Source organism: Artibeus jamaicensis, unplaced genomic scaffold (genome assembly GCF_021234435.1).
Source record: "Artibeus jamaicensis isolate MK-2021 breed Jamaican fruit bat unplaced genomic scaffold, CSHL_Jam_final contig_402, whole genome shotgun sequence".
Lineage (NCBI taxonomy): Eukaryota > Metazoa > Chordata > Mammalia > Chiroptera > Phyllostomidae > Artibeus > Artibeus jamaicensis.
Genome location: NW_026521818.1, coordinates 3,133,754 through 3,148,465, shown reverse-complemented (window position 1 = coordinate 3,148,465; position 14,712 = coordinate 3,133,754). Strand labels below are relative to the sequence as shown.

Sequence of the window (14,712 nt, the reverse complement as noted above, 5' to 3'; positions counted from 1 at the left end):
CTTACTCCCATTATCCCCTCCCCCGTCCCCTCTGGCTATTGTTAGATTATTTTTAATTTCAATTTCTCCAGTTATATTTTGTTTGCTTTTTTCTTTTGTTGATTATGTTCCAGTTAAAGGTGAGATCATATGGTATTTGTCCCTCACCACCTGGCTTATTTCACTTAGCATAGTTCTCTCCAGTTCCATTCATGCTGTCGCAAAGGGTAGGAGCTCCTTCTTTCTTTCTCTGTGTAGTATTCCATTGTGTAAATGTACCATAGTTTTTTGATCCATTCATTTACTGATGGGCACTTAGGTTGCTTCCAGCACTTGACTATTGTAAATTTTGCTGCTATGAACATTGGGGTGCATAGTTTGTTTTGGATTGGTATTTCAGGGTTCTTAAGATATAATAAAAGTAATATTTAAGAAAATATGAGATGGATAGGCAGAAAAAACAAAAACAATACCATACATTATCATACTAATTAGATTAACCAATATTAACACCTTGTATATTTTTATTTCTTTTCTATATGCATATGTTTATATGTATATTTAAATATGCACAATTTGTTTGTAAAACTGGATTATACTATAAAAACTTGTATAAAGCCCTGGCTGATGTGGCTCAGTGGATTGAGTTCTGGCCTGTGAACCAAACAGTTGTTGGTTTGATTTGCAGTCTAGGGCTCATGCCTGGGTTGCGGGCTAGGTCCCCAGTAGGGGGTGCACGAAAGGCAACCACACATTGATGTTTCTCTCCCTCCCACTCTCCCTCCCTCTGTCTAAAAATAAATAAATAATTAAAAAAAAGAAATATGTTGCCTTTTAAATTTTCTAAGCATTTAACCAAATCTTTTTGTTCACAGCTGGGCTCAAAATGCAGAGAACTGAAAGATATTCATTTCGGCCAGTGTTACAAGATCTCCGATGAAGGCATGATCGTCATAGCCAAGGGCTGCCTGAAATTACAAAGAATATACATGCAGGAAAACAAATTAGTAAGTACAAATGGCATCCTTGTGTTTTTTGTTTTGTTTCTAACTTTTAAATTTCTTATAATTTACCTTATAAATTTTCTTCTGCTTAGTATTTTTTGGTGGTTTAGAGGCAAATCCTATGTAAAAGCAATAATTCATTCCACACAATGATTTTATAAATTGATGCTCTAATTGTATAGGTGCTTGTATGTGGCACTTGCATGACAGTCAGCTAATTCAGATATATTGGGAAAAATTAAATTTTAGTTGTAAAACATAATAAATATGTGGTTGTAGTCCTTCCTGACTCCCCTAGAGATTACACTATTACTAGATAGTTAGGATTTATAATATTCAGGAATATGTATACTTGTGAAACAGAGCTTTTCACTAAGTATGGTGAAAAATGGTGATTCCATAAATTGTGGTAGATAATCTTGGTAGCTACATAGGTTTTATATTTTAGGCACACACATGTGTAAATTATTTACACTTCGTGTTTTGTATGTGATATACTTAAAACCATTTAATTTTATTTTGAGATATAATTTACATATCATACAACTCACTCTTTTAAAATGTAAATTCATTGATTTTAGTATATTCACAAAATTGTACAATCATCTTCACTGATTCTAGAATATGTTCATTACCATGGAAAGAAACTCTGTGCTCATTAGCCATCATTCCCTATCATTTACCCTTCCTTCAGGCCCTGGCAGTTAGTAATCTGTTTTCTGTTTCTATGGATTTGCTGGTTCTAGACATTTCATATAGATGGAATTACACAGTATATGGTTTTCTGTCTGGATTTTTTCACTTAGCTGAATGTTTTCATGGTTCATCCTTGTTGTACCTTGTGTCAGAGCTTCATTTCTTTTTTAGGGCTGAATAACACTCAAAATTCATTTAATTTTGATTCGGTAGACACATAGTACAAGTTAATGGAGAAGGTTGTTACTAGGGAGGCACTAATAGAGTTTCCAATGCTGAAAAAAAGTGTACTTTATGATAGGCAAGGTCACCTTGGCCACTGTTGGTTGGAGTGCAGTCCCATTAACCAAAAAGTTGCGGGTTGAATATCTGGTTTGGGTATGTGCCTAGATGGCAGGTTCCTACAAAAGGCAACCTATTAAAGGCAACTGATTGATGTTTCTCTCTTGCATTGATATTTCTCTCCTTCCCTTCCACTATCTCTAAAATCATTGAACATGTCCTTGGCTGGGGATTAAAAAAATTAAAAACAGGCAAAGTTGTCTTGAATATATAGCATATTTACAAAGACTCGTATTTTTTTTAAAAGATTTTGTTTACTTTTAGAGAGAGGGTAAAGGAGAGAGAAAGAAAGGGAGAGAAACATTGATCAGTTGGCTCTCACTCACGTCCCAACTGGGGACTGGACTCACCACCCAGGCATGTGCCCTGACTGGGAATCAAACCATGACCTTTCACTTTGCTGGGCAATACTCAACTAACTGAGCCATGCTGGTCAGGGCCAAAGAAGACTTGCTTTATTGTATCACCCAAATAAAGGGATCTTTTTGTTGTTTCTTAGAGTTAGTTTATAAAATTTGATAAATACATCTCATATATTAATGTAAGTTTTGAAAAGTTTCTAGAACCATCAGCAATTCAAATGAGATAATGCTATTTTGAAAATATTCCAGCCCTGGCTGGTGTGGCTTAGTGGATTGAGTGCTTGCTTGTGAACCAATGGGTCATGGGTTCGATTCCCAGCAGATGCGACATGCCTGGGTTGTGGGCCAGGTCTCTGCTCAGGGGCATGTGAGAGTCAACCACACATTGATGCTTTTCTCCCTCTCTTTCTCCCTCTCTAATCAGTCAATACAATATTCCAGTTAGAAAAATTGAAACATTATGAATTAAAAGTAAATGCTTTTATTACCACATAGAATTATTCTTATCTCTGAAATTATATAGTAAAAATGTTTTACTTTTCTCTTTACTACATGTAGTACAAAGTAATTAATCACTCCTGAGGCAGTATGATCTCGTAGAGGGAGTAAAATCTTCTTGGTTAGGGGGACTGAATTTTGAGTCCTGGTTTTCACTTACTTTGTGACTCTGGGAAAGTTACTTAGGCCCTCTGAGCCCCATTTGTAAATGAGGTTAATACTTGTCTTTTTGTGCATTGTGGCTAATGAATAAATGACATAATGCCCATAAATTGTCTAGTATAAACTCTGACTCATAGGAGATCAGTAAAAGCCCTGGCTGGGTGGCTCAGCTGGTTGGAGTGTCGACCTGTACACCCAAAGGTTGCGGGTTCTTTTCCCTGTCAGGGCACATACCTGGGAATTGGTCTTGATTCTCTCTCCCCTCTCCTTTCTCTCTCTCTCTTTCAAATCAATAAAATATTCTCTAGTGAGGATTTAAAAATTTTTAAAAACTAGTACTTTTTATGAGATTATGACTGTATTTATTATTTGTTAATTTCCACCACCCTCAAGATAAATTAAAGGATGGTAAACCCAACTTAATTTTTTTGTATTTATCATGTAGTGGGAATATTTGTTGAGTAAACGCAGAGAAACATTTTTTTGACACGTTAAAATTTTAGTCGGTGGCTCTGACAGGTATGGTTCAGTGGGTTGGGCCTCGTCCTGTGACTGCAGGGTCTGAGTCACGATTCCCCGTCAGGGCAAAGGCCTGGGTTGTGCGCCAGGTCCCCAGTCAGTGTTTCTCTCCCTCTCTGTCTTCATCTTTCTCTAAAAATAAATAAATAAAATCTTTAAAAAATTTTTGTCATCAGTTTCCCAAAGGAATTAAATGTATATATATTTTTAACTGTATACTGTTGTGAAGGTTCTAGTTATATTCACATTAGCTTTTTCTTAATATTGTGGTCTATTAAAAAGTTGTTGTAGACTTAAATACCAAGGGAAGCAGTTTTGTATATAGGGCTGTTCAATAAATATTTGCTTTCATTGGAAGTTTAAAGTAACTGCCAGATATTAAAGAAAGTTCAGTTAAATAAAGTTTTTTTCAATTTAGGTTCTTAGAAAAGAAGTTAGAATACTTTGAACGCTTTATTTTGGACAATTGCATTATGGATAACTAACCTCCCATAGGAATTTTGCTTTGTATTTTTGGAATTTATGAAGTAAGGAAAACTATTTGAATTATTTGAAAGACTATAATGTTAAGTATTTGGGTTGTTTTAACTCTGAGAAGTGGTGTAATTAGTCATTTAATAATAAATATTTTAAATAGGGTAAGTAGAAGTAATTGTGGTCTGGTTAAAGACAAGTAATATCTGTGCAGCTATTTATATTTTATATGTAATTACAAATAGGAAATATAAAAATCATTAAATAGGAAAAATGTTTTAATTAACAACTAATAGACATACTTGGGGGAGACTACTGTATGTGAAAGGATACCAATAGTGTTTGACTTGTGTAGACATTATTAGCCAAATTATTTGCTCATTCTCTTATTAAAGTGAGGTTCCTTGAGAGTTTTAGAGCTTCATGTGGCATCTATGCTATGTAGCATCATAACATAGGATTTTTATTTAAATATGAACTTCAATGACTTTAAAATATCAAATTGGTTGTTTTTATAATACATTGGTAGTATTTGACTGAATACACTTTTTTCCATGTTATATCTTGGCCTTTAGGTGGCAGCATTGTCTTTGCATATTTCAGTGATAGTTTTTTTTTTTGAGTCCTTGATATAACTAAAAAGATAACAGTGCTTGTACACAGTTTTTGCGTATATTATGGCTTATTTAAAAATTTTGTTCTTTAGGTGGTTTTCATAGTAGAATTTTTAAAGTTTTTATTCATTTATTTTTAGAGAGAGGGGAAGGGAGGGAGGGAGAAAGAGGAGAGAAATGTCAATGTGTGAGAGAAATACCCACTGGTTGCTTCTTTCTCCCCCAACGGGGGACCTACCTGGCCCACAACCCAGTCATGTGTTCTGATCTCTGTGTTTTTGGGATGATACCCAACCCACTGAGCCATGCCAGGCTAGGCAATGATAAAATTTTTTATTAAAATAATTTAAAGTATTAGTTGCAGCTGGAATGTTAAAAGATGAACTTACTGTGTTACACAAAGGAAGATATTCAGACATTCTTATTGTGGAACTAATTTAGGTAAGATAAACTTTAGAATAGGGGAAGGATTCCTGTGTTTACCAGAAGGAGAACTTTTATTCAGGTAGAAATTGAAGACAGTGACTTGACATTTTAAGACAAATTAATTATGGTGAAGCAAAGAATTAGGATTTACATGTAAAATCTTTAAAAAATCTTTCCAAAAGAAAATGAATTTCCATTTTAGTCATTTTTGAGTTAGATGCCATTTACCTACATGGGTGTATTTTGCATTCATCATGAAACTCTTATATAGAATCTAGAAGTAGATGTGAGGCATACAGCTATAGTGAGGGTCTAGTATACTGTATACACTATTTCCCTGCTCCTAACGGTAGCTTTCACATCATTTCTGTGCAATTCTTGCTCCATAGTTATTTTCAAGGCATATCTAGTTTGTGTGTATAGGTATTGATGATCTAGGAACCTCATTAAGTATATTCTCTCTGCTTCTTTACTTTCTTTGTTTTAGATTCTGTTTCTCTACTTTTTGGACAGAGGAACTCTTTGGGCAGCTTTTTCTTTTTCTTTGCATGTAATTTTTTAAAAATTTGTTTAATTGTTGTTCAAGTACAGTTTTCTTTTACTCCCATCCCAGCTCATCCCCCTAGTGCTCCTGACCTCCCTTGCATTTCCACCCCCCTTAGTTGTTGTCCATGTGTCCTTTATACTAGTTCCTGTGAATCCTTCCCCTTTTCCCCTGAAATTCCCTCCCCTCTCCCCTCTGGTCACTGTCCCCCTGTTCTCTATTTCAGTGTCTTTGGTTATATTTTGCTTGCCTGTTTCTTTTGTTGTTTAGCTTCCAGTTAAAGGTAAGATCATATGGTATTTGTCTTTCACCACCTGGCTTATTTCACTCAGCATAATGCTTTCCAGTTCCATCCATGTTGTTGTAAAGGGTAGGAGCTCCTTCTTTCTCTCTGCTGCATAGAATTCCATTGTGTATATGTACCATAGTTTTTTTATTCATTTGTAAAATGATGGGGACCAGATAGATTATCTATCACGTTATCCAATCTGATGATTTAAAGTACTGTACTAGAATTTAATGAACTATTATGAAAATAGCTTCCATGACGAGTCTGATGGTTAACACTTTGGTATTAGATCTGTATGTGTTGTGTGTATTTGCTTTTTTTTTAAAAAAAATACCTTCTACTTTGTAGAGTTGAGTTGTGAATTAGTATAGACTTTCTGAATTATTAAGAAAGTAGTAATGTATTATGAATAGACTTTAGAATGTTTTAGGGAAATGATAAATGTTTCCTGATTAAAACTTGATTTCCTGAAAGTTAATTGTGATCTTTTATTTTATTTCAACCCTCTGGTGAATTGTTATTTTACTAGTGTTATAATTCCGTGACATCTCCTGGAGCCCTTTGGTTGCTGCTATAACATTATTTGTAACATTGTTTTTCATTTTATTATGTCTTGGAGGCTTACACAGATACTGTAGGATCTAAAGTCACGTCCAGGCTTTCTTCTTCCAGGCTGGAGGCATTGAGGGGGTGATAGAGGGAAACACTGTTTGGTTGGAACTGAACTCAGTTCATGCCTTGCTCTTGCAGTTTCTTACTCACGTGATTGAGGTTATCTTAAATTTTGTGCATGTATTTCCTCATTTGCAGAAAGGACATAAAACTGCTTCAAACATGCTCTTTTGAGGATCAGACTAAATGAGATTAAGAGGTAAAGCACCAAACGTGTTTCGTACATAGGAGATCTTCAATAAAGGTCACTTTTCTTCCACTTCCTACCACAGTTTATTTATGAAGTCTGCTAATTTGAATTGGGCTGTGTCAGTGCCCAATTCACCTGCTATGTTCTTATTTGACCTATTAGCTACCTACAGTTTAATTTCTTTTTGCTGTTTGCTGTGATTTGAGGCTGTTGTAACAGCCAAGTAAGTAGACTGGTGGTCATGTCATCATCAGCTGGGTTATGTAAGGTGAACATTTGCATCAGAGCTTAAATAGCAGTAGTTAATTCAGTACCTTAAGAAGGGTTATGTTTCTTCATTCATTTACTTTTCCACTTAGAGTTCATATGTTAAAGGATTTGGCTTTCACTCCCCTCAGTTCTCTCACTGCACTCCTGATAGTTTATTTCTCAAGTACCCCTTGTGAAGAGAGTTTACTTGTAATCTCTGACATAAATAACTTACCTTTGTGAGGGAGTCTGTTTTCACTTCAGCCTCCAAAATCTCCCAGGGTAGATATTTACCTTCATTGCCTTTTCCCCTCTTAATGGATGAGGCATTTACCTGCACATAGAGTGGTGGTTTTCAGTAAACAGTGATGCATGAAAACAGCATTTCAAAGAAGGGGACCTAGACAAACTGAGCTTCATTTTATTGTTGTATACTACATTTCAGGGTTTTGCTGTCACTTACTGATTTTCAAACATATTTAATACTACTTATCTTTTATTGAGTATTTACAATGTACCAGGCACTGTGTAATTTTACATAATTAATCCTCAAACTTCCATATATGGTATCTTATTTTTTTATTTCATTGTACAGATGACTATATTGAGGCCTAGAGGTTAAGTAACAACAAATCTGTGTCAAAGTCAAGATTCCAACCCAGATCTATGAGATTCCCAACCCTGTGTCTCCAAGCTCCTTTGACTGCAGGGATACATTACAGATGGGGCAAATCCATGTCTTTGAACCAAGTAATTTCCAAAAGGCATTATCTCCCTTTAACACACACACACACACACACACACACACACACACACACACACACACGTAGTATGAGACATCAAAGGAGGAAGTTAGCCTTGGCTGGTATGGCTCAGTATATTGAGCACCCCACCTGTGAGCTGAAGGGTCACAGGTTCGATTCTAAAGTCAGGACAAGCCTGGGTTGTGGGCCAGGTCCCCAGTAGGGGGCACATGAGAGGCAACCACACACTGATGTTTCTCTCCTTCTCTTTCTCCCTCCTTCTTCTCTCTCTAAAAAAAATAAACAGAGAAGCTCTGTTTCATCTGTTTTTTAAAAAAGAAGTTAACTATTAGCATGAGCAAAAGATATTTTTCTTAGGATGATAACTGATTTCAGGGTGAGCTGTAAGTACCAATGGAAATATATTAGAATCTTTTCTGGGAAAATGAGTTAAATTACCAAGTAAGAAAGCAGTCTTCAAGATAGTTTTTAATGTTGATCTTAATCATGTACAGATATGAACATAATTAACTTTAACATAATTTCACTCTTTATGTAATAATTTTCCTTTGCAAAATTATACTATTTTATATTTTTGTGAAATTTGGATTCAGATACTATTAACATTTCATTTTTGTCTAGCACATTTAACAGAAATTTTAATGGATTAACGAACTAGATAACTTTCTTTTTTTAAAAAAAAACTTATTTTAAAAGAGGAGAAAGGAGGGAGATAGGGAGGAAGAGAAACATTGATGTGAGGGAGAAACATCAGTGGGTGGCCTTTTGCCTTCTGCAAGTGCCCTGATGAGGGCAGAACACAGAGTCTGCAACCCAAGTATGTGTCCCTATGAGGGACTGAACCTGTGACCTTTTGGTTTGCAGGATGACACCCAACCAACTGAGCCACACTGACCAGGGCTGACTGGTAACTTTCTACTCTGTTCCTTACCACTATTTCAAATGTTAATTCAGTTTAATTAACATTTGAATACGTACTACGTGCCAGGCACATATGAGAGGTGTTGGGGAATTAAAAAAGAGTTATATTGCTAAAGAGAAGAGATTTTGGTCTAGGCTTACGTGCTGTGGAAGTGTCAGTCATAAAAATAGTTACTGGTGTAAGACATAAAGGAGGAATCAGGAATTCCTGTAAATCGTAGGTGATATTTGAACTGGGTTTTGATTGATATATAATGATATGGTAATTGTGAAGCAAGCAAACATTTTTTGGTCAGGGAAAGTGATTGCAAGTAGGAGAAACAGCACTAACAAAGACAGGCGCCAGGAAAGTATGTGGGGTGTTTCAAAGGTGGTGGGTATTACAGTAAGATCGGTTAGCTTCACAGGCAGGGTGAGTTGGGCAAATGTTCATATTTGTGTTTATAAAGGGAGGGAGGGACCAGATTGTTAAGTTTCTTGAGTCCGGGGATTATGGCACGCTATTTCACCAAATGTGAAACATGATCATATTTTGGGGTTTTTAAGTTATTTTTTAAATTTTGAGGACTGGGAAAATACTAAAAAGAATAGTAAAATTTATGTGCCCATTACCCAAACATTGACATTTACTTATTTTTTAATTTAAATATTTTATTATTTATGCTATTGCAGTTGTCCCAATGTTCACATTTTGTTAATTTGTTTCTTTTTCTTGAATTAATCAGGCAAATAAAATGTGTGTAAGTCTCTGTTGTTTTGCATCCAACACCATCTCACTATGTTCTTTTAAACGCAACTACTATGATGATCCAAAATGCTTTAAACGTTAAAAAAAACACCTAAACATAAATGATATCATGAACAACAATATAGTATTATTTAACTTGTAGTCACATTTAGTTTATATCTGATGTTATCTGGTTAAATATCTGGTCTCAGCACAGTATATATCAATATGTAATTTGCATTTTTCTTCTAAGTTGTTTATGAGATCCAGCCATAACAAATCTGTAATTCATTCTTTTTTAATGGTTAGTGTTCTTTATATGCATATATGCCCTGCTTGTTAATTTTCTACTGAAGGATACTTAGATTGCTTCTGGTATTCTACTATCATAGGCAGTGTTGCAATAAAACTCTTGTGCAAGTCTCTTGTCCTTATTTCTAATACCTAAAAATGTAATGGATAAGGAGCTAAGATATTTATATTTTCAAATTTTTACTAAATCATGAGAGATTGTTCTCCATGAGTAATTGAGATCATGATTCACAGGTATATCTTTCTGATAGATTGTCAACTCTTTTGAGGGCAGGAAGGGACCTAGTTGTCTCTTTTTCCCATCCCTCTCTCATGTTGGCAGATGATATTCAGTAAATGTTAGTTTAGTGACAGATTGGTCACTACTGAACTGAACATGTTTTTTAAAATGCACTTCTTTAAGTATTTTGGGAATGGCTTTGAAAACAACATGAATTTGAGTAGATAAATAAAAACCTGAAAAGTAGCTGAAGGGTGCAGAGTCAGTTTTTCTGACTTCTCTAGTTTGATCTAGTTACTGGATGAAGTATGCCATTTAATTTATTGATCCACAGTATTTCTTAGGGTACTTGTTTTTAGCAGTATCCTGTTCTAATAAACTAGAATATAATTTTTATTCTTGTCAGAAATTACATTGATTCGTACTTTCTTGTCATTAATAAAATTAGTTTTATTTTATTGAAGCAACTTTTGAAAGACCTACTTTAAAGACAAAAGTTATTTGATGTATAAATATATTGAAAAATGTTAAAATGTTATTTGGTAGATTTTTCAGTTTGAGGAATAAATATGTCACTTATTTATATTCTTGGCTCTAGAGCTTTATCTCTCACTCTGTTTTAAATCTATTGATATCTTTCTCTTATGGGTATATTTTTTACCTACCAGATATCCTTGTTTTTTTTTAAAACATACCTGAATTCTATTCTATCATTTAAAAAGCATAGAAAACCATAAAGAGTGAATGTAAAGGTGTGTTTTCTTCCCCTATGTGCCCATATGGTATGGAGGTCAAGCGGTGACTTGGGTCATCCAAGTAATTTTTCTTTGGACTGTGTTAATTGTTAATCCAGCATATTTACCTGTCTAATTATGTTAATTTAGTAATATTACAAGTAGTTCACAAACTTTGGGGATCCATCAACTGATAATAGAAGATGCTTAAATGCTAACAGAATCTCAGGAAGAAACTAGCCTAGTGTTAGAAGCTCTTATATAGATAACCCAGTGTTAATAATGCAGAATTTATTGTGGTTAAAAGTAGGAGACTCCTATTTTAAAACATAATGAGGATGAAGAGTCACCAAACAAGCTCTATATGATGGTCACCTACATACCTGTCACCACTTTCAAAAATCTACAAACAGTTAATGTTGGTGAGAACTAACTGCTGTTTGTCGAATAAAGTTATAAAACTGCCAAAAATAGGAGACTCCAAATAATATTAACATAGTTTTACTTTTTTTTTCTGGATCAACTTCTGGGTTATTAAAAATATCTGAATTGTTTTGATTTCACCATTTATAGCTGTTGGTTAGGTTATTCCTAGTATTGGGATTATTTTTTTGGTGGTGTTATTTTCAAATTATATATTCTATAGTTTAGACCTTGTTTAAAAATATAATTTTGTTTAATTTCTTTTGTGACTGCATGTTAAAAAATCAGATTCGTAAGCAAATCAATTTATCTCTCGGATATAACTGAAAATGCTGTCATTGGCTTTGTGCTCCAGTGTTGGCAACAGGGGATGGTTGGTTGATGTAAAGAGCTGAGTCATTAGACTTAGCAATAGAAATTGTATAAGGTTAGATGGCAGTGGGATGCTGGGAGTACATTAAGCCTGTCATTTAGGAGCACATATTCTTCAGCTACCCTTTTCGACTGTCAGTCACTAAGTAAGATGCATTGTTTGGATCTAGGAAGAAGTTTTGGCTTATATATGTGTATATATTTTTTAACAGTAATGGGTTGCTAGGGTTTTAGGACATCTAAGACTTAATGTCATTTATCATTTTTAGTAGGTAGACTTAAAAGAAGGATTAGTTGTTTTTCTTTGTTTTGTTTTTAAGTTTTGCCCTTCTATATACCATTTACAAACTGTAGTTGAATCTGGCTTTCAGGTGATAGGATGCTTTTTTACTAGCACTTTCTTGTAGTTATTATAAAAAATATACATTATCATTATATTTATCATAGATAAATATACATTATCTATGCCACTTGGGCTTGCATCAGGTGATCCTCTCTCCAGCTTATGCTCCTCCCGAGGCAACCTGTTTGGTGAGTACTATTCCTAACCCTGCTGCAGATTTTGCTTACTTGTATTACTTGGGTTGGCTTCCTTTTCTGTTTTCTTTGAAGTTCTTTTATTTTTTTATTGTTGTTCAAGACAGTTGTCTCCATTTGGTTTTCCTTGAAGTTCCTATTAAAGGTCTAACATGAAGTTGCCTTCTGGGCAGTAAGTGGAAGGATGAATAGTCATGAGAGTGTTGGGGTAAATTCTTTTCCTTGGATTGCACCTTCTGGTTTTTAGTAGCTGAGAAGGTGAAAAGCCAGATGAAAGATGAAGTTTGTTCTACTTTGATATTCATTTGTTTTTAAAACGCTTCTATCGCATCTTTTTTTATGTAGCCACATTAGGTTGCAGACAGGAGCAGTATAGTCTTTTTCTTTAGTGGGTGTCACACTTCACTATTTTTGGTTTCTAAAATCTGATGTGATAGAAGTGGGCTACTTCAGGATCATTCTTGGGGGTAAAAAATGTGTAGTGTCTATTACCAGGTTTTCATTGGCTGTTTTTGATGTAAGCATAAATATAGGTGTTTATCATTCTTTTTAATATGATAAATGAATTCACTAAGAATTTGTAATAAAAAATAGTTATCAGTCAGAATCCTTCTAATTAAACTATGTTTGGATGATTATTCTTATTGAATATATCTTTATAAAATTAAAAAATTTTCCATTACAGTTGACATTCAATGCTATTATTTAATATATCTTTGATGAACTAAAGAGGAAGATACATATTTATAGTCATTATTGTTTAAATGCTCATGCAAATGCTGATAGATTATAAAATCATTTGCATCATGTTATGCTAGCTTTTCAGTTTGACTCCTAAGAACATAGAATTAGGTGAGCTGTGATTTGTAGATTCTCTGAATGGGGAATCAAAATATATTTTCATGTCTTTTGGCTAGGTTAATGCTAACTTTATATATTTGAAGATAATTTTTAAGTAGTTTGATATTTAATGAGTTTTAAGTTGTTGCAGTACACAATTTTATATACACACATATATTCCCCTTTTCCATTGATATATTAATAAGTATTACATATCATATATGATTATAGGCAGTTCTATTATGTAATCTAATATACATTTCATAAATTATAATTCTTTTAGGCTTATGAATGAAGAAGTTAATGGAGGATAGTGTAGAAGATAAAAATATATTGTATATTCCTCTGAATTCTGTCATGACCTAAGGGGTTTCCAAAGATTGACTTTTTATCCCATCCACAGTTGAGAAATGCTCTTGCAGGAATCCCCTTGCTAAAATACTCTTTTAATCACTTCAGAAATCTGTAGTGGCTAACTTCAAAGATTTCTTTAATTATTAGTCTGTATTCTCATTTCATTCTTAATCTATATATATACTCTTCATTTTCTCTTATCATTTTGTTTTCTTCCAATATGTATTCATTACCTTCAAGCTCAGCTAAATAGTTTTGTGTCAAACATTAAGAGTTCTAGCCCCATTATTACTTCCTCATGTTCTATCAGTTCCCTATATTTTATTATTTCTTGTTAACTCATTGATAATTCATTACAGGTTTCAAGGCTTTGGTTTAGTCATGTAAGCTCCTTGAAATTGGAGATGTTGATGTCTTTTTAAAAAAAACCTATATGTAGTAACTGACTGTATATTTGTCATTGTTTTTACTGAATGGTTAGTTGTTAGGAGTTCTTAAAAATTAATTCTTTCTAGCAAAAATTTTGAAGTTCTGAAAAGGACTGCTAATGAAGATTAACCATTCTGTACTCAAGTCTTTTGGGTTCAGTGCTGGAAAAATTCTTTCTTCAATAGGAGGGAAGAAAGCTATTAAAAATTAACATTTTTAATGAGACAGATGCCAGTGACATTAATATGATTACTTATACTTTGACATATACATACAATATTGCTTTTAGGCCATGAGGTTTCAATCTTGTTAACTGAATTATTGAAGTGTGCTTCATTTTACAGTGATGTCAAGTGGTTCTTCATTAGTGTTCATACCAGAAGAGCGGCAAAGATAGTTTGAGAAGTAAAATCCCAAATATGTCTCTTCTCCTCAAGAATTACATAATTTATAGGAAGTGATTTCTTAAAAGTGAATGTTGACACTTGTGGCTTGAATTTTTTTTGCAAATTATGTGTTATGTGTGTTCAATTTTTGGTTTATATCCCATTGAAGATATTTGATTTGTGTGAGTGCTTCCACCAATACATATCCCTTTTTTTCTGCCTTCAGACAACCCCAACACAAAATGTCTCGAGACTGCTTACTAAGAACTGTGGTCTTTTTCCTTTTGTCATACTTGACTCACTTGATTATTGAAAAGATGAAAGTTAACAAGTTGCTTCTATGGTTGACTGTGTTTAGAAGAGCTTGATTTCTTGTTGTAGTTTAGAAAGAGATAGTTAAATGTAAGATTTGATACATATCTTGGTTGCTTGGTACCAACAAAATGCACCAAGCAGATCTGGCATGAAATTTAGTTAGAATATTGAAATTGCATGCTTTGAGAGTATTATCACATGCAAAAAATTATACTGACAAGTGTTTTTAAAATACTTTACATAAAATTCTTAGTTTTTAATTTCATAAATTAATTCCATTTTATTATCCTTTTATTCTTTAATATGCCCTGATAGTCTTGTAGAATCAAAAATTGTGGAAAGAATACCTAAAAAGAAG

At 33.8% G+C, this 14,712-nt stretch overlaps 1 protein-coding gene across 1 annotated transcript in view; it reads left to right on the top strand.

Moving 5' to 3' along the window:
* The window catches only part of FBXL17 (F-box and leucine rich repeat protein 17), a 493,730-nt gene that overhangs the window by 38,287 nt on the left and 440,731 nt on the right, over positions 1-14,712 (top strand). The window contains exon 4 of the mRNA XM_037138619.2: positions 855-986. Within this exon, the coding sequence (XP_036994514.2) occupies positions 855-986 (132 nt within the window). The remainder of the gene's footprint in view (positions 1-854; positions 987-14,712) is intronic.